This window comes from Mus musculus, chromosome 6 (genome assembly GCF_000001635.26).
Source record: "Mus musculus strain C57BL/6J chromosome 6, GRCm38.p6 C57BL/6J".
Lineage (NCBI taxonomy): Eukaryota > Metazoa > Chordata > Mammalia > Rodentia > Muridae > Mus > Mus musculus.
In genome coordinates this window covers 57,224,246-57,251,791 of record NC_000072.6, presented here as the reverse complement: position 1 = coordinate 57,251,791, position 27,546 = coordinate 57,224,246, and the positions used below count along the sequence as shown (strand labels likewise).

The following is a 27,546-nucleotide window of genomic DNA, read 5'->3' as shown; positions in this document are numbered from 1 at the left end:
AGTAGTTATGAGGAAGAAATGTAATCAGGTCATCTCCCTCTAGTTCCAGAATTACCATGTCATCTGGAGAAGGCAGTTCTGATCTTGAGGTTGTTACAACATGGTGCCATCATATAGAAAAGTGAACTTCCCTAGTTCCAAGGAAACAGTAGAGTAGGAACAGCTGAGCTCCATATTTCCCATGTGTAAATTATTCTCTCCAGGTCATATGAGTCTTTGTGGATTAACTGATCCAAGTCCATGGGAACACAACAAAAGTAACAATAGTAATATCTCTCTTAGAAGCAGAAAACATTTTAGATTCCCCAAGGTATCCTTCCTACTTCCAAAACATTCATGGTTCCCTCCACACTTACTTAACAGTGGCTTTGGTGTCTCACCTAGAAATTAGCAACTCTCATTTTAAAAAAAATGGGATGTCAATCCTCCAAACACACTTAGAAAAAGTAATCTTTTTTACAGAGCACAAAGAAGTGAGGTAATGTAAATGTATTATCAGGAGAAACTGTGACATGTGGCTGGGATGTTGCTCAATGACAAAGTCGAAGCCTAGAAAGTATATGTATGTGGGACCCCATGATATAAGTATAGCCTTCAAATTATAGGCACGGGTGAGGGAAAATAATCCAAAGTCAATGGCAAACAGATGAACTTCAATAAAATAAGAAAGGAAACCAGCCAAAAGATAACACCCATATCCCACAAGAAGCACAGAGAAAACAGAGAAAAGTCAAGAGCAGAAACAAAAATTTCCATGAATCTTATAGTTAAAGCATTAAGTATACAAAACAAGAAGGGTGGATTGAAAATTCTAAAAGAAAATCTGCCCGTAACAAAACAATCAAATGGAAGATAAACAAAACCCATCAAATGGAAAAGTGAACTTTGCTAATTACAGAAAATTGTTAGAGTAGAAACTACGGATTTCTCAAGGTAAACTTTCAAAGCCAGAAGAGCCTGAAGCAATACATTCCAACTGCTAAATAACAGCTAATCTATAGGAATGGACCCACAGAAACTATCAAAATGGATGCAAAAATAGAATATTTTTCTGATGCATTCCAGAAACCACAGGTAAATATCAAGAATAGATACTACCAGAAAATAAAGGGTTGGATAAGGTTTTCCAAGCAAATGGACATAAGAAACAAGCTGGTGTAGCCATTCTAGCATCAAGTCAAAATAGACTTGAACCCAAAACGAAATAAAAGAGACAGGGAAGAACACTGCATACTCATCAAAGAAAAGAATCCACCAAGATGATTTTTCAATTACAAACATCTGTAAGGCATCAACATTTGTATTGGGGACACTACTAAAGTTTAAATTACACAGTGACCCTTGTTGCCTTAGCCCTTGGCCCTTTGGTATGCTCTTTGTGGGTAGCAGGTAAGAAGGCATGAAGTCAATGACACAGACTCTGGGAGTCAGGTGAGAAAGGGAAACAGACAAATTTATTACAGAATTGGGAAATGCCTTTATAACCTCAACCCAAAAGTGCCCTATGGCATCTTGCCCCTTCTTGCTGGCCTCATTTGTCTCCATGTGCCAGGCAGATCTTAAGGTTGTAAAATGCATATGCAGCTGTTAGGCATGCATGGGACCTTATGGGCTGCCAGTCAGGATATGCTGACTCATTCCTCCTATAGAACCTCACATGGATACTAGGAGATTTCAATAACTTACCAATAAACATGATATCCACAAAACAAAACAAAACAAAGCAAAACAAAACAAAACTAAACAAAACAAAACAAACAGATAAATAGTAGGCACGGGAGGTTTTTACAGAACATTTTACCCAAACACAGAAGAATAACATTTTTTAGCACCTCAGGGAACTTTCTCCAAAATTGACCATATGTGCAGTTACAAAGCAAATTTCAACAAATACAGAAATCTGAAATAACTCCCCACATCCTACCAGACCTCTGTGGACTAAGCTGGATCTCAACAACAACAGAAACACCAGAAATCTTGCAAACTCATAGAGACTGAACACTCTCTACTGAATGACTACTGGGTCAAGAAAGATGAAAGAAAGAAAAAGAGAGGGGGGGAGGGAGGGAGGAAGGAAGGAAGGAAGGAAGGAAGGAAGGAAGGAAGGAAGGAAGGAAAGAAGGAAGGAAGGGTGGGCCCAGGATGAATGGGATCTGTCCCTCTCTGCTTGACCTCATAGTCCTTTTAGTCCACATCTCCATACGTAACTAGAGAACATCCTGCCCCTGGACCACAAAGTCTGCCAGTATCCCAGGAAGTTTGCCTTAACCAGAAATACAGGAGGCCAGTTGTAACCAAAGACACAGGAGCCCCCTCTAACCTAGAACATCACTGCCTGCCTCCCAGAAGACCTGCTCTAACCCAGGTCACAGAGTTCTACTTACCTTCAAAAAGGCCAGCTTCCATCAGAGACACCCAGGCAAGTTAACACCAGAGATAACCAGATGGTGAGAGGCAAGCATGAGAACATAAGCAACAGACGCCACCATAATTTGGCACCATCAGAACCCTGTTCTCCCACCACAGCATGCTTTTGATATCCTAATATTCCTGAAAAGTAAGATTCAGACCTAAAACCCCATCTCATAAAGATGAAAGAGGACCTGAAGGAGTATACAGATAATTCCCTGAAAGAAATACAGAAACATGTAGAAGCCCTTAAAGGGGAAATAAATAAATCCCTAAAGAAATACAGGAATACAAAATAAAGCAGTTGAAGGAATTGAACAAAATTGTCAAAGAGCTAAAGTTGGAAAGAGAAACAATAAAGAAATCACAAATGGAAGCAATCCTGGTGATGGATGACCTAGAAAACAGATCAGGAGATACAGGTGCAAGCAACACCAACAGATTCAAGAGATAGAAAAGAGAATTTAGGGTATAGGAGATACCATAAAAGATATTGACATATCCATCAAAGAAAATACAAAGAGTAAAATGCACCTAACCAGAAACATCCAGAAAATTCAAGACTTGATGAGAAGACCAACCCAAAGAATAATAAGAATAGAAGAGAGTGAATATTACCAGGTCAAAGGGCCAGAAAATGTGTTTAACAAAATCATAGAAGAAAATTTCCCTAACCTAAAGAAAGAGATGGCCATAAACACAAGAAGCCTACCAAACACCAATTAGACCAGAAAATAAAATCTTCCATCACACAATAGTCAAAACACTAAATGCACAGAAAGAATATTAAAAGCTGTTACGACAAAGGGGTCAATTATCATATAAAGTTATAAATATTAAAATTAGACCAGGCTTCTAAGCAGACATTAAAAGACAGAAGATCCTGTAGAGACATCATCCAGCCCCTAAGAGAACACAAATGCCAGCCCAGGAATACCCACCTCTCAAACAGCATAGATGGAGAAGCCAAGAAATTTTATGACAAGACCAAATATAAACACTATCTTTCAACTAATACAGTCCCACGGAAGATAACAGAAGGAAAACCCCAAAACTATGAGAGTAATTATACCCAAGTAACTACAAGAAATTAATCATCTCAAAAGAAACCCAAAGAGAATTAAACACACATAATACTACCTCCAGAAACAAAATTAAGAGGAACTAACAATCACTGGTCTTTAATGCCTCTTAATATTACTTGACTCAGTTCTTTAACAAAAAACAAAAAACAACAACAACAACAAAAACAACTCAGGCTAACATACTGGATACTTAGACAGGTCCAGCATTTTTCTGCATACAAGAAATACACCTCGCCGGGCATGGTGGCGCACGCCTTTGATCCCAGCACTCGGGAGGCAGAGGCAGGCGGATTTCTGAGTTCGAGGCCAGCCTGGTCTACAAAGTGAGTTCCAGGACAGCCAGGGCTATACAGAGAAACCCTGTCTCAAAAAACCAAAAAAAAAAAAAAAAAAAAAAAAAAAGAAATACACCTCAATGACAATGACAGGCCTCAGAATAAGGGGCTGGACAAAAACATTTCCAAGCAAATGGTCCTGCGATGCAAGCTTGAGCAGACATTCTGATATGCAATAAAATAGATTTTCAACTAAAAGTTATGAAAATGAAAAGAGATGGGGAAGGACATTTCATAATCATCAAAGGAAAAATACATCAAGATGAACTCTCAATTCAGAACACATATGCCCCAAATGCAAAGGCAACCACATATGTAAAGGAAAATTGGGGGGGGGGGTGGGAGGAAAGGGTTTATTCAGCTTACACTTTGCACATTGCTGTCCATCACCAAAGGAAGTCATGACTGGAACTCAAGCAGGAAAGGAAGCAGGAGCTGATGCAGAGGCCATAGAGGGATGTTACTTACTGGGTTGTTTCCCCTGGATTGTTCATCTTGCTTTTTTATAGAACCCAGGATTATCAGCCCAGGGATGGCACCTACAATGGGCCCTCCCATCCTAGATCACAAATTGAAAAATTAGTGATTACAGCTGGATCTCCTGGAAGCATTTCCTCAAGGGAGGCTCCTTTCTCTGTGATAATCCCAGCTTGTATCAACTGGACACACAAAACCAGCCAGTACAATTGACACCTTGTCATCTTGATACACAAACACATCACTAGTAAGTCTCAACCCTTACTTTCTTATTCATCCCCAAGATCTAAATAACTTTAAAAGTCCCACAGTCTTTACAAATTCTTACTTATTAAAATTTCAATCCTTTAAAAATATCCAATATCTTTTAAAATTTAAAGTCTTTTTACAATTAAAAATCTCTTAACTATGGGCTCCACTAAAATGCGTTCTTCCTTCAAGAGGGAAAAATATCTGGGCACAGTCACAATCAAAAGCAAAATCACACTCCAAATGTCCAATGTCTAGGATTCATTAACAATCTTCTGGACTCCTCTAGCCCTTCCTTTTGTAACACACACCTTGTCTTCTAGGCTTCAGCTGCCTGTACGCCACTGTTGCTGCTGGTTTTGGTGGTCATCTCATAGTACTGATATCTGTACAACACTGCAATTAGGCTTCACCAATAGCTGCTCATAGGCTCCCTTCATGGTGTCAAGCCTCAACTCCATTGCATGACCCCTTCAGTCCTGAGCTATCAATTGCATCTGAAGCTGCACTTTCACCAATGGCCTTCCATGGCCTCTCATAATGCCAAGCCTCGGCTGCTCTTCATGCCTTCAAAACCAGTACAACCTGGGTGACTCTTACACTCCACAAGCATGAGGTACAACCTTGGCTATCTCTGGAACACAGCTTTTCTGTGCTCTCATAAAACACTTCCCAGAAGATTTCACCTCAATGATGCTGGTCTCTTCTTAATCACCACTAATTTCTTAGCTCCAGCTAACTAGGATCAATAATCCAGCAACAGTGGGGTACAGGCAGCTGAAGCCTAGAAGACAATAATCAATAATGCAAAGGTGTTGTTTTAGTAGTTCTGGGATCTGGTTAATCACAGCTGATTCTTCTGCCCTATCTAACCAAAATCACAGAATATTCACAATCAAACCAGCAATGGCCCTAATAAGAGTTTTTAATATTCCCTCTGAAATTTCACAAGCCAGGCCTTCATTGTTTGTACTCTTCTCAACATTATCTTTCAAGCTCCTACATAATATTCCACAGAGCTCTTTTTTTTTTAATTTACTAATGCTCAAAACACACAATAAACCTCACACAATAGCAGTGGGAGACTTTAACAACCCACTCTCACCAAAGGACAGACCGTTGAAACAAAAAGTAAACAGAGGCATAGTACAAGTATCATAAGTTGTGATTCAAGCTCTCGTTGGCATCTGCAATACCGTCTAGGTTTGGTGATTGTTTATGGGATAGATTCCAGGTAGGGCAGTTTCTGGAAGGTCTATCCTTCAGTCTCTACTCTGAACTTTGTCTCTGTAACTTCTTCCATGAGTATTTTGTTCCCCTTCTAAGAAGGAATGAAGTATCCCTACTTTGGTCTTCCTTCTTCTTGAGTTTCATGTGTTTTGCAAATTGTATCTTGGGTATTCTGAGATTCTGGGCTAATAGTCACTTATCAGTGAGGGCATATCATGTGTGTTCTTTTGTGATTGGGTTACCTTACTTAGGATGATATCCTCCAGATTTATCCATTTGTCTAAGAATTTCATGAATTCATTATTTTTAATAGCTGAGTAGTACTCCATTGTATAAATGTACCACATTTTCTGTATCCATTCCTCTGTTGAGGGATATTCTCTGTTGAGGGTTCTTTCCAGTTTCTGGCTATTATAAATAAGACTGCTATGAACATAGAGGAGCATGTGTTCTTATTACAAGTTGGAGCATCTTCTGGGTATATGCCCAGTAGTGGTATTGCTGGATCTTCAGATAGTACTATGTCCAATTTTCTGAGGAACTGCCAAACTGATTTCCAGAGTGGTTGTACCAGCTTGCAATCCCACCAAAAATGCAGTAGTGTTCCTCTTCCCATAAACAACCTCCAACCCAGACACTATTGCAGATGCCAACAAAAGCTTGCTGACAGGAGCCTGATATAGCTATCTCCTAAGAGGCTCTGCCAGTGCCTGACTAATACAGAACTGGATGCTCACAGTCATCCATTAGATGGAGCACATGGTCCCCAATGAAGAAGATAGAGAACATACCCAAGGAGCTGAAGGAGTTTGCAGCCCACTAGGAGGAACAACAGTATGAACTAACCTGTACCCCCAGAGCTCCCTGGGACTAAACCACCTATCAAAGAAAACATGTGGAGGGATTTGTGGCTCTAGCTGCATATGTAGCAGAGGATGGCCTAGTCAGTCCTCAGTGGGAGGAGAGCTCCTTGGTCCCGTGAAGGTTCTATGTCCCAGTATAGGAGAATGCCAGGGCCAGGAAGTAGAAGTGGGTGGGTTAGGGAGCAGGGGGACGGGGAAGAGGATAGGAGATTTTCGGAGAGGAAACTAGGAAAGGGAATAACATTTGAAATGTAAATAAAGAGAACATCTAATTTTTAAAAAGTTATGATTCAAATGGATTTAACAGGTATGTAGAAAACATTTCACCCTAAAACAAAGCAATGTACATTTTCCTCAGCACTTCATGGAGCCTTCTCCAAAATGTATCATATAATTTGACACAAAAGAAGCTTCAACTGATGCAAGACGAGTGGCATAATGTACTGCATTCTTTCAGATCACCACAGAGAAAGGCTGGACTTCAGTAACAACAACAACAACAACAACAACAACAAAGCTCATAAAGCCTATGTACTCATGGAAACTGAACAACTCTCTACTCAGTGATAACTTAGCCACAAATCAAATAGAGAAAGAAATTAAAGACTCTCTAGAACTCCATTAAAATGAAGACAAAAGAGACCCAAAATTATGGGACACAATGAAATCAGTGTTAATTGGAAAATTAATAGCACTGAGTGCCTACATAAAGAAATTGAAATGAAGCTATACTAGTAGCTTAACAAAACAGTTGAAAGCTGTAGAACAGAAAGAAGCAAACACACCCAAAAGAAGTAGATGGCAGGAAATAGAAAACTCAGGACTGAAATCACCAAAAGGAGAATGAACAAAACCAAGAGCTGGTTCTATGAGAAAATTACCAAGATACATAAACCCTTAGCAAAACTATGTAAAGAGCATAAATACAGTATCTAAATTAACAAGATCAAAAAATTAAAAGGAGACATAAAAATAGAAACTGAAGAAATTAAAAAATCATCAGATCCTACTACAAAAGCCTATACTCAAAAAAAAAAAATGAAAATCTAGATGAAATGGATGGTTTTCTAGACAGATTCAAAGTACCAGGCTAGGTCAAGATCAGGTAAACTATCTGAACAGTCCAATAACCCCTGAGGAAATAGAAGCAGTCATTAAAAACCTTCAACCAGAAAATAAAGCCCACAACCAGATAGTTTTAGTAGAGAATTGAATGAGACCTTCACATATGAGTTAATACCAATACTCCTCAAATTATTCCACAAAGTAAAAACAGAACAAACACTACTTAATTCATTCTATGAAGCCACAGCTACTCTGATACCTAAACCACACAAAGAACCAACAAAGAAAGAGAACTTCAGGCCAATTTCATTTATGAATATTGATACAAAAATGCTCAATAAAATTCTCATAAACACAATCTAAGAACACATGAAAATGGTCATCAACTAGGCATCATTCATGGATACAGAGATGGTTCAATAAATGAAAACCCATCAACATACACTACCATTTAAAAAAAACTCAAAGAAAAAGGTCATATCATCTAATTAGGTCGTGAAAAAGCTTTTGACAAAATACCTTCCTTCCTGTTAAAAAGTCTTGGAGAGATCATAAATTCACTGCACATACCTAAACATAATAAAAGCAATATGCATCAAACCAATAGTCAACATCAAATTCAATGTAGAAAAAGTAGAAGCAATCCCATTAAAATTAGGGACAAGACTGCCCCCAGTCTTCCACTTTATTCAATGTAGTACTTGAAGTTCAAGCTAGAGCAATTAGACAACAAAAGTATATCAAGGTGATACAAATTTAAATAAGTCAATCTATCACTTTTTGCAGAAGATATGTTAGTAACCATAAGCAACCCCGAAAATTCCACCAGAGAACTCCTACAACTGATAAACAACTCTAGCACAGTGGCTGGATATAAAATAAATCAAACAAATCAGTAGCCTTTCTTTATACAAATTATAAGCAAGCAAAAAAAGAAAGTAAGGGAAACAACAATCTTCACAAAAGCCACAAATAATATAAAATATCTTGGGGTAACTCTTACTAAGCAGGTGAAACATCTATATGACAAGAACCTTATGTCCCTGAAGAAAGAAATAGAAGATCTCAGAAAATGGAAAGATCTTTCATGTTCATGTCTCGATAGGATTAACATTGTGAAAATGGCAACTTACTAAACACAATCTACAGATTCAATGCAATCCCCATCACATTTCCAACACAATTTTACACAGACATAGAAAGAGTATGGACAACCAATGATACGGTAGAAAAATGAAAACATCTTCAATAAATGATGCAGTTCATGCTCATAAGGATGTAGAGAAAGAACAACACTCCTACTTTGCTTCACTAGGAGGAGTCAGGGAAAAGACTGAAGGAGTTGAAGGTGTTTATAACCCCATAGAAAGACCAACAAAATCAACCAACCAGAATATCCAGACCTCCCAGGGACTAAACCACCAAGCGAAGAGTAGACATGGAGGGACACATGATTCCAGCTGCAAATGTAGCAGAGGATGGCCTTATCTGACATCAATGGAAGGGGGCACCCTTGTTCCCATGGAGACTCAATGTCCCAGCCCAGGGGAATGCCAGGGAGGTAAGGTGGGTGTCTTAGTCGGGGGTTTCTATTCCTGCACAAACATCATGACCAAGAAGCAATTGAGGAAAAGAGGGTTTATTCAACTTACATTTCCACATTGACACAAAACTAGCCAGTACAATTGACCCCTTGTCAACTTGACACACAAACACATCACTAGTAAGGCTCAACCCTTAGTCCTTATTCATCCCCAAGATCTTAAATAACTTTAAAAGTCCCACAATCTTTACATATTAAAAGTTCAATCCCTTTAAAATATCCAGTCCCTTTTAGAATCCGAAGTCTTTTTTCAATTAAAAGTCTTTTAACTATGGGCTCCACTAAAAAAACTTCCTTCAAGAGAGAAAAAGTATGAGGGCACAGTCACAACTAAAAGCAAAAATTAGACTCCAACTGTCCAATATCTAGGATCCAACTCTTGATCTTCTGGGCTCCTCCAAGGGCTTGGGTCACTTCTCCAGCCCTGTCCTTTGTAGCACACAGCTTTCCCTCTAGGCTCCAGATGCCTGTACTCCACTGCTGCTGCTGTTCTTGGTGGTCATCTCATGATACTGCCATCTCCAAAACACTGCATGACACCTTCAGTCCTGGGCCATCAATTGCAACTGAGGCTGCACCTTCACCAATGGCCTTCCATGGCATCTCATAGTGCCGAACCTCGGCTGCTCTGTATGACCCCTTCGTGCCTTCAAAACCAGTACCACCTGAAAACTCTTAGACATTACTAAGTCCAGCCACAGCACAAGGTACAACCTTGGCTGTCTCTGAAACACAGCCTCGGTGCTCTCAGAAAACACTTCCCAGAAGATTTCACCTCAGTGATGCTGGTCTCTTCTTAATCACCGCTAATTTCTTAGCTCCAGCTAAACAGCATCAATAGTCCCAGTAATACAAAGGTTTAACTTTAGTAGTTCTGGTATCTTGTTAATCACAGCTGATTCTTCAGCACCAGCTAACCAGAACCAGAGAATCTTCACAATCCAAAATAACAATGGCTCTGAAAAGAGTCTTTAATTTTCCCTCTGAAATTTCACAAGCCAGGACTCCATCTTCTGCACTGTTCTCAACATTATCTTCCAAGCTCCTACAGAACATCTCACAGAGCTCTTAACACCAAATGGATCTTCTAGCCCAAAGTTCCAAAGTCCTTCCACAGTCTTCCCCAAAACATGGTCAGGCTGTCACAGGAATACCCCACTATCCTGGTACCAATTTGTCTTAGTCAGGGTTTCTATTCCTGCACAAATATTATGACCAAGAAGCAGTTGGAGAGGAAAGGGTTTATTCATTTTACACTTCCATACTGCTGTTCAACACCAAAGGAAATCAGGACTGGAACTCAAGCAGGGCAGGAAGCAGGAGCTGATGCAGAGGCCATGGAGGGATGTTTCTTACTGGCTTCCTTCCCCTGGCTTGCTCAGCTTGCTCTCTTATAGAACCAAGACTACCTTACCAAACCCAGAGATGGCACCACCCACAAGGGGGCCTCCCCACTTGATCACTAATTGAGAAAATGCCTTACAGCTGGATCTCATGGAGGCATTTCCCCAGCTAAAGCTAATTTCTCTGTGATAACTCCAGCCTGTGTCAAGTTGACACAAAATTAGCCAGTACAGTGGGAGTGGATGGGGAACATCCTCATAGAAGCAGAGGGGGAGGGTGATGGGATAGGGGTTTGAGGATTGTAAACCTGCAAGGTGGATAACATTTGAAATATGTTAACAAATAAAGAACCAATAAAAGAGTTTACTGCATTTTTAGACATCTAATACAGTAGTGATGCTACTTCTCCTGAAGAACACTAAGATACACCCACAAATATGTAGATCTCATCACTAATTTAAGCCCAGAAGGTTTTGACTATAAAATTAGCAGAGATCTCTGATTCTATACTTCAGTTTAAAGCATTCTATTCTGCCTTCTGTGGTCATTTGTGAATTCTGGATAAGTAAGCTCTTAATGGTACTAACTCAATTGGATTGACTCATCCATATGCTGTGCCCTGAAGTAATGACCCACCCTAAAACCAAACATAACCTTCATCAACAACTGACATGTGTAAAATGAGTGATAAGCATTGGAAAAGGAAGAATGCACAAGAACAAAATTTTCAGCATGCTCTAAGTTTACTTTCCAGACAATATATTGGCTACAACCAATGAATCAATAAACAAGTGCACATCTGTCCACATCTGATTCCACGAAAAATATATTTGTAATCTCTGAAGATTTATGTATTTTCCTTCACATGCCTTTCATGATTCTCCCAGAAAGAGGTTCGAATGCAATAACTATCCACTTCTGGGTTATATTTTCATAGTGTGCAGAACCCTCAGTAAACCAGGCCTTAACCTTATCTTCTTCAGTCATCTGATCATAGGTAACATTCAGAGCATGCTTAAAGATGAAGACATTCTTATAGTAGAACCATGGGCATTCTTCATTTCCTACTGTGCCCTCAGAACCTGCTGAGGCCCTATCACATAAACACCACTTCCACTTACGATGGGTGGCTACTGTGCACATCCAACTTCATAAGTTGGTTGGTCAGAAAACCCCAAACATAAATAGGAGCTAAACTCGCAGGGTAATCTGGTGACCCACTGTCAAATGTTTGGTTTCTTCTAAGGTTCTGTAACAGTGCAAGAGCTATCTCTCCAAAAAAAATTATCTTCCCACAGAGGAAGGTTGAGTCTTGATCCCAAATCTCAAGGGCTTCCATTATGATTTATATATATCAGCCTGCTGAAGCTCTAAACAGGATCCTTGACTTCTACTGAAACTCAGGTAAATTGACTATTAGACCTTTGCCCCAAGTAAATAAGTTGCTTGTATCTCAGTATGGACCTATGGAAGACTTATCTTATCCCAATACTATTGAAAGCTAGAGATTTTCAAAGTGCCTTTGTATATGGTCTAGAGGTAAGCATCGAAATAAGGAATGTGTTGTCCCCAGAACCTAAATAGACCCAGTAAACATCCTGTTTTTTTGTAGATAGTAGATGGGAAAAGGTGCAGCAACTTACAAGGAATATTTCTTCATGCTCACACCCTTGGAGTTTTAGAATGTATACTGAGGTAGAAAGTCCTTTAATTTTGGCTGGAATTATTTTCTCATCTTCTAATGTACATATGTATTTCAACAGGTAGACAGCCAGAAACTACAGGATTATGGAGAGATTGCACTTTTATAGGATCAGAGGTTCATAATAGTGTCCTGAGTCAATAGCCTCTGGAACAACCATTCCTTTGTTCTTTCTGTATCTAAAATAAAACTTCATGATAGCAGGTAGAAAACCATTTACAGGCTGTTAATTTAAATTAACATCCCCTGATAATGAATAAAACCTATTCAAAGCAACTAATTTAGCAGAATGCTAGGTCCTACCAATGCAAAAGCTGAGAATATCATCAGACAACATCTTGGAGCTCTAAACAGGCCTCCACTTTCTCAGTGTGCTCACCTGTCTCATATGCCCACTAATGCATTATAAATTTTCACTGATTTATAATTTTCTTTGTTTTGTAAAATTAGAACAACTTTATAAAACTTTTTTCAATGGAACACTTTTGGAGTAAATTTAATCTGTGTTCTCTTCTTGAGTCACAGGCATGTTCGAGGTGAAAGCTGTTTCTTTTGTAAAAACTGACAATTTCTAAGTGTATATATCTTAAGTATACATCCTAGGATTTTTGCAATAACCAAATAACCCCAGTGGTGTTTCACTGTGAGTCAGAATTTATCCACAGTTCCGTCAGTCACCCAACACCCATCAGACCTTACTTTAATTGGAAAGCCACAATACTTTTGAGATTTCTTGGAATCACTGTCAAATCAGAACCAGTGTCCACAAGGTTTAAAAATCTAAGAGTCCATATTTCCAAGCACATAGTTAAAAGCTTAGAGTTTCTTCTTGAGAATACTCAGAAAAGGACTATCAGTAAAACCATTCTTCAAGCTTCCAAAATGTGCGCTAGGAACTTGTGTCCTATGCACAGGAAAGCAAGGTATATATATATATGGGGTCTTAACAAATGAAATACTTCTTTAGTATCAGGAAAATTAGGATTTTTAATTATTTTATTTATTTACAGTCCAGATTTTGCACCTTCTGGTATCAACTCCCCACAGTTCCTCATCTCATTCCATTTGGCCTTTGCCTCTGATAGCATGCTCCCCCCTTCTTTACCTACACTCCCTGGGCATTCCCCTTATCTGGGATTATATATGTGCCAGGGGACTTGGACCATCCATGTGTGTGCCCTGATTGGTGGCTTAGTCCCTTGGAGCTCCCAGAGTTCCAGGTGATTTGAGATTGCTGGTCTCCTATGGGGTTGCCATCCCCTTCAGCTTCATCAATCCTTCCCCTAATTAATCCATAGGCAGTCCCAACTTCAGCCCGGTGGTTAGTCTGCATCTCTCTGTCAGGTGCTGATAAGGCCACTCAGAGGACATACATGCTAGGTTCCTGCCTGTAAGGATATCATTGCATCAGTAATAGTGTCAGGCCTTGGTGCCCTCCATCTCCCCCTGCCCCTTGACATGGACTACAAGTTGTGTCAGTCACTGGACAGCTTTTCCTTCAGTCTCTTCTTCACATTGTCCCTGCAGTTCTATTAGAGGGGAACAACTCTGGGTCAGAAATTTTAAGAGTGGGTTGGTGACTCCATCCCTTCCATGGAGGCCCTTTCTATCTACTGGAGGTGGGCTCTTCAGTTTCAATCTCCCCACTGTTGGGCATTTCAGTTAATGCTGCCCCATTAAGTTCTGGGCATCTGTCACATCCCAGGTCTCTGGTACTATCTAGACAGTCCCCCCACCTCCCACCCCATGCTTATGCATACTTATATTCATTCTCTTGGCCCTCTGGACTTCTCTTCTGTCTCCCCCCATACCTGATTCTGTTCCCCTTTTCTATTCCCCCTCCCTTCTTTTACCTAGGTCCCACTCTCCCTCTGCCTCTAATGATTATGATTTTTTCCTTCTAAGTAGGATTGAAGCATCCTTACTTGGGCCTTCCTTCTTGTGGGTTGCATCCTGGGTATTATGTATTTTTTGGCTAGTGAGTACATGCCACTCATGTCTTCTTGGTTCTGGGTTGCCTCACTCAGAATGATATTTTCTAGTTCCATACATTTGCCTGCAAAATTCATGTTGTTCTCATTTTTAATGGGTAAATAGTATTCCACTGTATAAATTAACCACATTTTCTGTATCCATTCTTTGGTTTAGGGTCATCCTGGTTGTTTCCAGCTTCTGGCTATTCCAAATAAGGTTGCTATGATCATAGTGGAGTACATGCACATCTTTGTGGTGCAGTGAAGCATCTTTTGGGTATACACCAAAGAGTTGTATAGCTGGGTCTTCAGGAAAAACTATTTTCAATTTTCTGAGGAACCACCATAATGATTACTAGACTGGTTGTACCATTTTACAATCCCACCAGCAATGGAGTAGTGTTTCTATTTTTCCACATCCTCACCAGCATATGCTGTCACTTATGTTTTTGAACTTAGCCATTCTGGTGGTTATAAGATAGAATCTCAGGGTCATTTTGATTTGTATTTCCCTGATGACTGAGGACATCAAACATTTCTTAAAGTGGTTCTGGACCATTTGAGATTCCCCTGTATAAAATCCTCTGTTTAGCTCTATACCCCATTTTAATTGGGTTGTTTGTTTTTTTTCTGTCTTACTTGAGTTCAATTATGGATATAATAAGCCCTTTTTCACATGAAGGGTTGGTGAAGATCTTTTCCCAATCTGTAGGCTAATATTAAGTCCTATTGACATTGTCCTTTGCATTTAAGCATCATGAGGTCCCATTTATTAATTGTTGATAATAGTGCCTAAGCCACTGGAGTTCTGTTCAGGAAGTTGTTTTCTGGACCAATGAGTTCAAGGCTATTTCCAAACTTCTATTAGATATAGTATATCCGGTTTTAGATTTATATCCTTTATGCACTTAGACTTCATTTTTGTGCAAGGTGATAAATATGGACCTATTTGCATTCATCCACACGTAGACATCCATTTAGACCAGAGCCATTTACTAAAGACGTTTTTTCCCTCATTGTATGGTTTTGGTTTTATTGTCAAAAATCAGGTGTCCATAGGTATGTGAGCTTATTTCATAGTCTTCAATTTGAAACCATTGACTAACCTGTCTGTTTCTATACCAATACCATGTATTTTTCATTACTACTGATTTGTAGTACTGCTTGAAATCATTGCTGGTGATACTTCCAGAAGTTCTTTTACTATACAGAATAGTTTAAGAAGAATCTAAATCTGTAGGCTGTCCCTGAGACCTGGGATAGAGAAGGCTCCCAGGAGTCAATGCAGCTAACCTTAGCCGAGATGCCCAATAAGTGGTAATATGTAACCTGAATAGGCAACCACCTGAAACCAGAAAGGGCCCTCAAAGGAGGGATAAGGTAACAAACACACCCCCAAAACTTTCAGCACTGATGTGTCCCATATAAAAAAAAATGCAGGAACAAAAATTGAGCAGAGACTCACAGAATGGCCAATAAATAACTGGCCAAACTTGAGACCTATCCAATGGACAAGCACTAATCCCTGATACTTCAATGATATTCCACTATTCTTACAAACAGGAGGCTTAGCATAACTGACGTCTGAGAGACTTTAACAAGCAGTGAATGGAAACAGATGCAGATATCTACAGTCAAACTTTGGATGGACAGCAGGACCCTTATAGAAGTGTTGTGGGGTAATAGTGAAGGCCCTGAAGAAGATGAGAATACCATAGGAAGACCAATAGTGTCAACTAACCTGGACCCCTGGGATCTCTCAGAGACTGAACCAACCAAAGAGCATATATGGCCTGGAGGGAGGCTTCTGACACATATGTAGCAGAGTGCTGCCTTGCCTATTCTGAGCAGGAGAGAATGAGCCTAATCATGCAGAAAGTAGATGCAACTGAGTGGGGGGAAACCCAGGGGAGTCCACTTTCTTAGAGGCAAAAAGGAAGGGTGATGGAGCCAGGGAATCTGTGAGGGGAGGACAGAGAGGAGGCAGCATTTTGGATGTAAATAATAAAATAAATGAATATATAAAAATTTCGCACAAAAAGTAATATGACAAAAAAAGTGAGGTTAGTTAGAAAAACTCTTATTTCCACATAAAAGTACAGTAATATAAACAGAGAAACAGAAAATTCTAACCAATAAATAAAATATGTTTGAGTGAAGTCTGATTCCCTACTAGCACCAATATGATGACCATTGATAAATATGAAAATTTCTTGTGATATAATCTAGTTAAAATACTTTGGGTATTCTAGTAGCTCTAATAGATTAACAAGGAAAATATTGAAGACGGGATGACAACTCTATACTCATTAGAACCATAAAAAGTGGTTTTGCTTTTTTAAATTTATGTGGCAGATACTGACATTAAATCTGCAGTTTAAAATATTAAAAACACAGATGAATCCCTGAAACCATCAATCACACTCTCCTATTCTTGCACATAGAGTCTATTATAACTGTCCTCTGTTAGGCTCCATATAGGTGATGACAGAAGTAGATCTTGATAACACAGCTAAACATCAAACTGACAATGGAGACTTATGGCAGAGTTGGGTTAAGGATTGAAGGCACTGAGTGGATAAGAACTCCACAGGAAGACAAAGAGAGTCAACTAACCTGTACACTTGGCAGATCTCAAAGACCGAGCCACCAATCAAAGAGCATACATGAGATGGACCAAAGTTTCCAGCACATAGGTTGCCTCAGTGGGAAAGAATGCTCCTAAGCCTGCAAAGACTTGCCATGCCAGGGTAGGAGGATATCCAGGGGGCCCTCACCATCTCAGATAAGAAGAGGAGAAGGGGGTGGAAGGGAGACACTATGAGGGAGAGAAAGGGAGAGCACACTGTTTAAGATACAAATAAAAACATAAATAAAATATTAAATACCAAGAGAAAAAGAAAAAATATAATTAATGGAACTCCACCAGCATGGGACATAGAGCTACTTGGAATAGCAGTTCTTAGGGGAGCCATATCCTCCTCTAGCCTCTGTGAGCTGTGAGCACCAGGAATACAGCTATGCATAGATGCTAGTAGCACACTGTACACATAAATAAAATAAATCGTTTTTTCAAAGAAATCATTTTTGAAAAAATCTAGCAGCACTAAGAATGCCAGTTTTTTACCACACGGATTACTCTCGTATCAGAACTGATTTGTACAAAAGGAGTAATTGCGGGATAAGCATTCACCACAAACTTCTGGACAATCATGATGACTGGGTCATACATCCATAACAGGATTGAAGTGGATGAGATGATAAAGTCCACCCAGTACATAATCACAAAAAAAACTACCAGGAGCAAGATGGTCTGAGTGGCCCTTTTCTCGGGGGATGCTCTCAGGTGGCTGGTGCTATGAAGATGCTTGCATTGCCTCTGATGTCTACACAAGATAATCACCATATATGTGCTTGTAGTCAGCATGACTCCTACAAGAAACATATCCCTGGAGCTTATCACTGTTAAAATCAAACCCCTGATAATGTAGTTCATGGGGATGAGTGAGCAGGATTTAGTGACCTTCAACTGCTTGGTCTGACTCATGTTGGTAAAACCACCAACATAGAAGATCAGGTTACTACTTAAAGACAAATTGAAAGTCCAAATATAAAATAAAGCATTAATCATGTATATTTTTAGTTTATGTTTAAATTTTGCCAACAAAGAGTTCCTATGACTGATCATGACAGCCTGGAACACACTCAGGAGGCAGGTGATGCAGATAGAGAGACCTCTCATCACTCTCTTTGTGTAAAAAGTTGCCTTACATTTGAAGTCATTCTCAACATTCAGTGACTCAAATATGTTTGCAAGCCAAAAATTCTCTCCAGCAAGGAACATCATTATGTGAACAAAGGTCAGTTGACAGGAGATCAAGTCCATGGGCTTAGGTCTGTGGCCTAGGATTATAAAAATATAGAAAACAAGAAGAAATATATTGGCTAGGACTCCAAGTCCAGCTTGAAAATAAAGAATATTCTCTAATAATGAAGACATAAAGGAAAGTGAACTCATCCTAAGAGAATGGTGGAAGCATATTTCTTATATCTGAAAAAAAAAGAGCACACATGAAACTTGTGATTCACTGGACAGTATGTTTATATCATCCTTCCATTTTCTATATTAATTCTTAATTAACCTTTCTCTTTAACATTTGGTGTTCCATAGTGTACATTATAGCCTACATTTCTATATGCCTTCCATGTATTTCCTGTATATACAGACTATCACAGATAATACATTCATGCACACACATATTATGTGTTCTGTACATAATAGAAACTTTGTCATCAAATAGAAAATTTGATGAATCTGATTATAATGTCTTAGAAATAGAATCCTATTTATATAAATTTCCTCATTTTACACTTAACACCTAAAACAGAAGTGAGGATCACAGAATATTAATCAGTATTGTACAACTGAACAAAACATGTGGCAGCCTGGGGAAAACATTGCAAAAGATACTCAAAATAATCACATGATTCTGTCTCAGGTTCCATAATTTTCTATGCTCTTATTTGCAACTATCCATGTTTTAACTCATACTTCTAATGGAGTCAAAGTTATAATTCATACAGCCAAACAATTGATTGGGGTCAGTGACAAATATGGAAGAATTAGAAAAAAGGCGTAAAGAGATGAAGGGGATTGCAACCCCACAGGAAGAACAGTGTTGTGAACTAACTGGGATCCCTCAAAGCTCCTGAGACTAAGCCAAAAACCAAAGAACATACATGGGCTTGTTTTTGGTCCTGGACACATGTATAAAAGGGTTGCCTTGTATGACCTCAATGGGAGAGAATAAGTTTAATCCTGGAAAAAACGTGATGCCCCAGTGAAGAGGGATGCTGGTGGCGTGAGATGGGGGTGGGTGAGCAGGTGAGGAGCATCCTCTCAGAAGTGGGGGGATGGCTGAAAAACTTAGGGAGGGAGGACACGGAAGGGGGTCAACTTTTGGAATTTTAATAAATAAAATAATTTAATAATTATAAAAGGTCCTGAATAATATATAACCCAAGACTAGTCCCCAGATTGAAAGAATAGCCTTATTAATGTTTTAAAATGCACAAACTATATATGTATACTAGGTTTTTATTAATTATATACAATTTATGTTTAACACAGAACAGGTAATAGAAGTAATATAAGATATGATAATATAAACTAAAATACACTAATCAAAAGTATTTCTTTATTTTCCCAAAGGTATTTGCTTCATCCTCTCTACTTTATATACATTATTTGGAAATGTTTATCCCATAGGGAAAACGACACACCTTCTAAATACTCAAGTGGCATCTTTCTCTGGGATTCACTGGAGCTCAGAGTCAATGAGAAAAGACCATAACTAAAATGAATACAGAGCTGTTACCAAAGGGAAGCACTGAGAAAAATCCTTTATATTATTTGAAAAGCAATTACAGGCTGCAGCCTGTCACATTATTTAAAATTGTAATATTTAGTTATAAGTACAAAAATGCAAAATGTTTCCATAAACATTCATAAGAATAGATAGCTATAACTATGAACTTGACCAAAACCAAAAAAAAGCAGTGTGCAGAACAGCTGTCTGAAGAGACTTGCAACCAAAGAGGCCAAGAGCTGATTTCTCCATAGTTCTACATTCTTCCAAGAAAAATTCACTGTACCCTTTCATTATCCCAGAACTTGATTTTAATGTAATACCCATAGATGATATTCACCTTCTGAGACTTTCCTTCCACTCTCTCCATCCATCTGCTGGGCCGCGTCTTCTTTCCAATAGCTCACTTTTAGTAACACATGAATAATCAGAGATCATATTAATCAAAATATAAAGTATTTTTAAAATCTTTATGCTCATATTTTTGTGCTTACAAGGACCTGTTGTGTTTTCTCATGATACAGTTGGCTCAAAAGTAAAATTCTGAGCAAGAGAATTCTATAATCACTTAATAGAGAAAAGCCTGCTTCATTCTAAAACATATGTATATCTCTCACTATAATGAAGAGAAAAAAAATACTCACCCTGCTGAGCCTTCCATACACATCCTTGTAGTATGGGACCCTAAGACGTAGTTATAAGGAAGAAATGTCATCAGCTTGTCTCCCTCTAGATCCATAGTTATCATGTCATCTGGAGAAGGCACTTCTGAGTTTAGGGTCCTAACAAAGTGGCAGCATCAAATGGAAAAGTGAACTTCCCCAATTCCAGGAGAAGAATGGAGTAAACACAGCTGAGCTCTGGGTTTCAATTGGGTGTGGTATTCTCCCCAGGCCATATCTCTCTATGTGGATTAACTGATCTCAGTCCTGAGAGCAAAACAAAAGTTAGAATAATACACTGTTTAAAAGAAGTTGAATAACACTTTAGATTCCCCAAAGTATTTGTCCCGCTTCCTAAACTTGTGAGACGGTCTCTATGCTAAATTGACAGTGGCTTCAGTGTCTCATTTAGAAATTAACAGTGCCTTTGATAAAATTAAGAAAAGTTCACCCTGTCCAAACACACTTGAGGAAAGTATTCTTTCTTTTTTTTTTAATTAGGTATTTTCTTCATTTACATTTCCAATGCTATCCCCAAAGCCCCCCATAACCTCCTCCTCCACCACTCCCCTACCCACCCACTCCCACTTCTTGGCCCTGGCATTCCCCTGTACTGAGGCATATAAAGTTGGCAAGACCGATGGGCCTCTCTTTCCAATGATGGCCGACTAGGCCATCTTCTGATACATATGCAGCTAGAGGCATGAGCTCCGGGAGTACTGGTTAGTTCATATTGTTGTTCCACCTATAGGGTTGCAGACCCCTTTAGCTTCTTGGGTACTTTCTCTAGCTCCTCCATTGGGGGCCCTGTGATCCATCCAATAGCTGACTGTGAGCATCCACTTCTGTGTTTGCTAGGCCCCGGCATAGCCTCACAAGAGACAGCTATATCTGGGTCCTTTCAGCAAAATCTTGCTATTGTATGCAATGGTGTCAGCGTTTGGAGGGTGATTATGGGATGGATCCCCGGGTATGGCAGTCTCTAGATGGTCCATCCTTTCATCTCAGCTCCAAACTTTGTCTCTGTAACTCCTTCCATGGGTGTTTTGTTCCCAATTCTAAGAAGGGGCAAAGTGTCCACACTTTGTTCTTCGTTCTTCTTCAGTTTCATGTGTTTTGCAGATTGTATCTTGTATCTTGGGTATTCTAAGTTTCTGAGCTAATATCCACTTATCAGTGAGTACATACCATGTGAGTTCTTTTGTGATTGGGTTACCTCACTCAGGATGATGCCCTCCAGGTCCATCCATTTGCCTAGGAATTTCATAAATTCATTTCTTTTTAATAGCTGAGTAGTACTCCATCTGTAAATGTACCACATTTTCTGTATCCATTCCTGTTGAGGGACATCTGGGTATTTTCCAGCTTCTGGCTATTATAAATAAGGCTGCCATGAACATAGTTCTTATACGCGTTCTCGCGCCCGGCCAGGAAAGAACACAACAAACCAAAATCTTCTGCGGCAAAACTTTATTGCTTACATCTTCAGGAGCCAGGAGCGCAAACCCCCAGCCCCAAAAGCGAAAGCCACCCCAATTACATCTTTAGGAGCCAGAGCTCCGGCGCGCCAAAGCGCAGAGCGCGCTCTATTGTTTACATCTTTAGGAGCAAGCGAGCAGGTGCCAGAGCCAGAGAGATAAATGGCGGAAACCCCGTCCCCTTTAAGGAGGAGTTATCCTTCGCTTAGGACGCATCACTCCCTGATTGGCTGCAGCCCATGGCCGAGCTGACGTTCACGGGAAAGGCAGAGTACAAGTAGTCGTAAAATACCCTTGGCACATGCGCAGATTATTTGTTTACCACTTAGAACACAGGATGTCAGCGCCATCTTGTGACGGCGAATGTGGGGGCGGCTCCCAACACATAGTGGAGCATGTGTTCTTCTTACCATTTAGAACATCTTCTGGATATATGCCCAGGAGAGGTATTGCTGGATCCTCCGGTAGTACTATGTCCAATTTTCTGAGTAACCGCCAGACTGATTTCCAGAGTGGTTTGTACAAGCTTGCAATCCCACCAACAATGGAGGAGTGTTCCTCTTTCTCCACATCCTCGCCAGCATCTGCTGTCACCTGAGTTTTTGATCTTAGCCGCTCTGACTGGTGTGAGGTGGAATCTCAGGGTTGCTTTGATTATTCTTTCTTATAGTAAACACAGAAGTGTGGTAATATCACTGCATCACCAGTAAGCAGATGAGCCTATGGGGACAGGGGTGTAACTCAGTTGGTAGTGGGCATGGCTAGAAAGTATTGTCTATATGGGACACTATGAAAAAATATTCAAAAATAATTCAAGTTATAGGCACAGGTCAGGGGATAATAATCCCAAGTCAATGGCAAAGAGAAAACCTTCAGTACAATCACAGAAGAAACCAGTCCAAAGGCACACCAATATAACACAAAAAGCACAAATAATACATAGAAAAAAGAAAACAAGAGCAGAATCAAGAATTTCCAGGCATCTTTAATTAAAAATCTAAATATACAGAGCTAAAAAGTGGATTGAAAGATCAAAGAGAAAAACTTCAAGTCAGAAATAAAGAAAGTACAATAATTGAAAAAAAATGAACTACCCTAATTACAGGAAAGGGTTGGAGTAGGAACAGCTGATTTCTCAAGGTAACTTTTCCTTTTTTGTTTGTTTGTTTGTTTGTTTTTCCATGTATTTATTTATTTTTTACTTATTCATACTACATCCCAATTACTGCCACCTTCCCAGTTCCCCGCTCACACAGTCCCTCTCCCTGTGACCTCCTTTTCTGATGAGTTAGGAGTAAGGCACTTGCAGTATAATGACCATGAGAAAAATGACTTAGTGGGAAAACCCCACTTACACATTCCTGAGTTCAAAGTTATTTTTTACTTCTTGACTACACGTGTTTCCCATTACGGAATTTTTTATTGGATATTTTCTTTATTTACATTTTAAATGTTACACCTTTCCGGTTTCCCCCCTTCCAGAAACACCCTTTCACATCCTCCCTCTCCCTGCTTCCATGAGGGTGTTCCTCCACCCACCCACCCACTCCCACCTCCATGCCATCGATACCTGTACACTGGGGCCTCTATCTAGCCTTCCTAGGATCAAGGACCTCTCCTTCCATTGATGCATGACTAGGCCATACTCTGCTACATATCCAGGCTAGAGCCATGTGTCCTCCTTTATTGATGTCTTAGTACCTGGGAGTTCTGGGGAGTCTGGTTGGTTGATATAGTTGTTCTTCCTATGGGGTTGCAAACCTATTCAACTCCTTCAGTCCCTTTTCTAACTCCTCTATTACAGACCCTGCACTCAGTCCAATGGTTGACTGCTAACATCTGCCTCTGTATTTGCAAGGTTCTGACAGGGCCTCTCAGTAGACAGCCATATCAGGGTCTTTTCAGCATGCACTTCTTGGCATCCACGATAGTGTCTGAGTTTGGTAACTGTGTATGGGATGAATCCCCAGGTGTGACAGTCTCTGGGTGGCCGGTTCTTTAGTCTCTGCTATACATTTTATCTCTGTATTTGCTCCTGTGAGTATTTTGTTCTTCTAAGAAGGAAGGAATCATCCACACTTTGGTCTTTCTTCTCGAGCTTCATGTGGTCTGTGAAATATATCCTAGTTATCTGGAGCTGAGCTAGTATCCACTTATCAGTGAATTCATACCATATATGCTCTTTTGTGATTGGGTTACCACAGTCAGAATGATAATTTCTAGATCTATCCATTTGCCTAAGAATTTCATAAATTCATCGTTTTTAATTGCTGAGTAGTACTCCATTGTGTAAATATAACACAATTTCTGTATCTATTCCTCTGTTGAATGACACTTGATTCTTTCCAGCTTCTGGCTATTATAAATAAGGATGCTATGAACATAATGGAGCATGTGTCCTTATTACATGTTGGAGCATCTTCAGGGTATATGCCCAGGAGTGACATAGCTGGGTCCTCAGGTAGTACTATGTCCAATTTTCTGAGGAACGGCCAAACTTATTTCCAGAGCCATAAGAGTCTGCAGCAAATACATACTGAATGTTAAATCACAGTCAAACTAAAACATTATACTGAGCATAACTACTGCCACAATTGAAGGAAGAACAATTTCCACAGCCTAGACAGTCCAAAGAAATTATATATTCAACAAACTAATCCAAAGGTAACATGGGGAGCACTATTTTGGGCTGAAATGAGAAATGAGCATAGCAGAGGGACTGTGGAATAATATAAAGCCATAACTAAAAATTCACAAAGTACCACTGGAAACACAACACCAAAAATCACCAGCATGATGACCAGAACCAACACATGCATTTCAATAACACTTTAAACATGAATGGGCTCAATTCTACACTCAAAAGTCACAGACTGAGTGAATGTATCAAGAAACAAATTCCATATACCTGCTGTCTCCAAGAAACTCATCTCAGTTTGAATGAAAGGTACAAACTTATAGTAAAGGCAGAGACAAAAGTACTCCACTAGAATCAGGAATTCAGTAGGTGTCACTTTCCTAACATCTCACAAAATAGACTCTGAAGAGATAAAGAGGGACACTTCATTATAATCAAGAAAGCAGTTGAGACCAAGAAGACATTAACATCCTAAGCAAATAAGGATATGATCACAGTCACAACAGTAGGTGATTTCAATACCCAACAGGAGGTACGTCTTAGGCCTGTAAACTTCTGTAAATAAAAATTGGGATACTTGTCTTTCTCCTGGAACTTTAAATCTTGGGAAATCTTGAAAGCATCTCACTCCCCTCCTCCATCCTCCCCTTCTTCAATTCTCCCCTTCCCCACCCCTCCCCTTCCCCCTCTGTCCTTCCCTCCATTCCTTCTACCACTATCTCTTTCTCTCTTCCTCTGTTCCTCTACTTCTGTATCACTCTCTTTGCAGCAAGGATAACATAATCAACTAAAAGAATGAAAACAGAGTAGGCAATAGATGGGTGTGAAATGAACAGCATAAGGTCTTGGCTCTAACATTTATTTTCTGGAATCTGGATAACTGGAGATCCTCCTACTTCTAGAGAAGTAAAGAGGCTTTCAGTAGGGGGGTTGGTATTTGCTTTAGAGTGAACATGTAAAAGAGGAAGCTATAAGTAGCTTAATTAACCCCTAGATACAGTCTTCATGTGGAATTATTAGATATCTGCACAAAGATTCAATCTAGATTCATGTGCTGGATAATTTAATACCAACTTGACACCAGTTAAAGTCATCTGAGAGGAAGAAATCTCAATTAATACAATGTCTCCATATGATCTCACTGTAGGCAAACATGTAGACTGTTTATTTATTAGGAAATCATTTCTAATTAGAAAATTATTTTTGACTCAGCAGAACTTAGGAAATTAGTCTGAACAGGTTAGAGGGTGCGCCAGAGAACCGGACAGCTTCTGGGACGGGCAAAAGCACAGAGCCGCTGAGGCAGCACCCTTGGCGGGCCGCAGACAGCCGGCCACCGACCGGACCAGAGGACAGGTGTCCGCCTGGCTCGGGAGGCGGCCTCAGCCTCAGGAGCAGCGGTCACCATGTTGGTTCCAGGACTCCCTGGAACTTAGGAATGTAGTCTGCACAGGTGAGAGTCTGCACCACAGAAGCTGACAGCTTCTGGGAACTGCCAAAGCAACACAGCTTCTGAGAGAGGCCCTGTTTTGGGCCTTCTTCTTCGACCAGGAGGAGGTCCAAAAACAAGATATCTGCGCACCTTCCCTGTAAGAGAGCTTGCCAGCAGAGAGTGCTCTGAGCACTGAAACTCAGAGGAGAGAATCTGTCTCCCAGGTCTGCTGAGAGACAGTAACAGAATCACCAGAAGAACAATCTCTAAACAGAGTCAACTATAACTACTGACTCCAGAGATTACCAGATGGTGAAAGGTAAACGTAGGAATCCTACTAACAGGAACCAAGACCACTCACCATCATCAGAACCCAGCACTCCCACTTCGCCCAGTCCAGGGCACCCCAACACACCCGAAAACCTAGACCTAGATTTAAAAGCATATCGCATGATGATGGTAGAGGACATCAAGAAGGACTTTAATAAATCACTTAAAGAAATACAGGAGAACACTGCTAAAGAGTTACAAGTCCTTAAAGAAAATCAGGAAAACACAATCAAACAGGTAGAAGTCCTTACAGAAAAAGAGGAAAAAACATACAAACAGGTGATGGAAATGAACAAAACCATACTAGACCTAAAAAGGGAAGTAGAAACAATAAAGAAAACTCAAAGTGAGGCAACACTGGAGATAGAAACCCTAGGAAAGAAATCTGGAACCATAGATTTGAGCATCAGCAACAGAATGCAAGAGATGGAAGAGAGAATCTCAGGTGCAGAAGATTCCATAGAGAACATCGGCACAACAATCAAAGAAAATGGAAAATGCAAAAAGATCCTAACTCAAAATATCCAGGAAATCCAGGACACAATGAGAAGACCAAACCTACGGATAATAGGAGTGGATGAGAATGAAGATTTTCAACTCAAAGGACCAGCAAACATCTTCAACAAAATTATTGAAGAAAACTTCCCAAATATAAAGAAAGAGATACCTATGAACATACAAGAAGCCTACAGAACTCCAAATAGAATGGACCAGAAAAGAAATTCCCCCCGACACATAATAATCAGAACAACAAATGCACTAAATAAAGATAGAATACTAAAAGCGGTAAGGGAAAAAGGTCAAGTAACATACAAAGGCAAGCCTATCAGAAATACACCAGATTTTTCACCAGAGACTATGAAAGCCAGAAGAGCCTGGACAGATGTTATACAGACACTAAGAGAACACAAATTCCAGCCCAGGCTACTATACGTAGCCAAACTCTCAATTACCATAGATGGAGAAACCAAAGTATTCCACGACAAAACCAAATTCACACATTATCTCTCCACGAATCCAGCCCTTCAAAGGTTAATAACAGAAAAAAACCAATACAAGAACGGGAACAATGCCCTAGAAAAAACAAGAAGGTAATCCCTCAACAAACCTAAAAGAAGACAGCCACAAGAACAGAATGCCAACTTTAACAACAAAAATAACAGGAAGCAACAATTACTTTTCCTTAATATCTCTTAGCATCAATGGTCTCAACTCCCCAATAAAAAGACATAGACTAACAAACTGGCTACACAAACAAGACCCAACAGTTTGCTGTTTACAGGAGACACATCTCAGAGAAAA

At 39.7% G+C, this 27,546-nt stretch overlaps 1 protein-coding gene across 2 annotated transcripts; it reads right to left on the bottom strand.

Annotated features, from left to right (window-relative positions):
• Positions 1-17,441: 17,441 nt before the first annotated feature.
• On the bottom strand, positions 17,442-25,637 carry Vmn1r14 (vomeronasal 1 receptor 14). Of its 2 annotated transcripts, XM_017321339.1 has the most exons (2): positions 25,625-25,637; positions 17,442-18,319 (listed from the first exon to the last, which is right to left on the bottom strand). In XM_017321339.1, the coding sequence occupies exons 1-2, from the start codon at positions 25,635-25,637 to the stop codon at positions 17,442-17,444; spliced, it is 891 nt and encodes a 296-aa protein (XP_017176828.1). The 2 variants fall into 2 exon arrangements, with proteins under 2 accessions (XP_017176828.1, NP_444467.2); NM_053237.2 differs by lacking the exon at positions 25,625-25,637 and having other exon boundaries at positions 17,442-18,353.
• Positions 25,638-27,546: the final 1,909 nt, after the last annotated feature.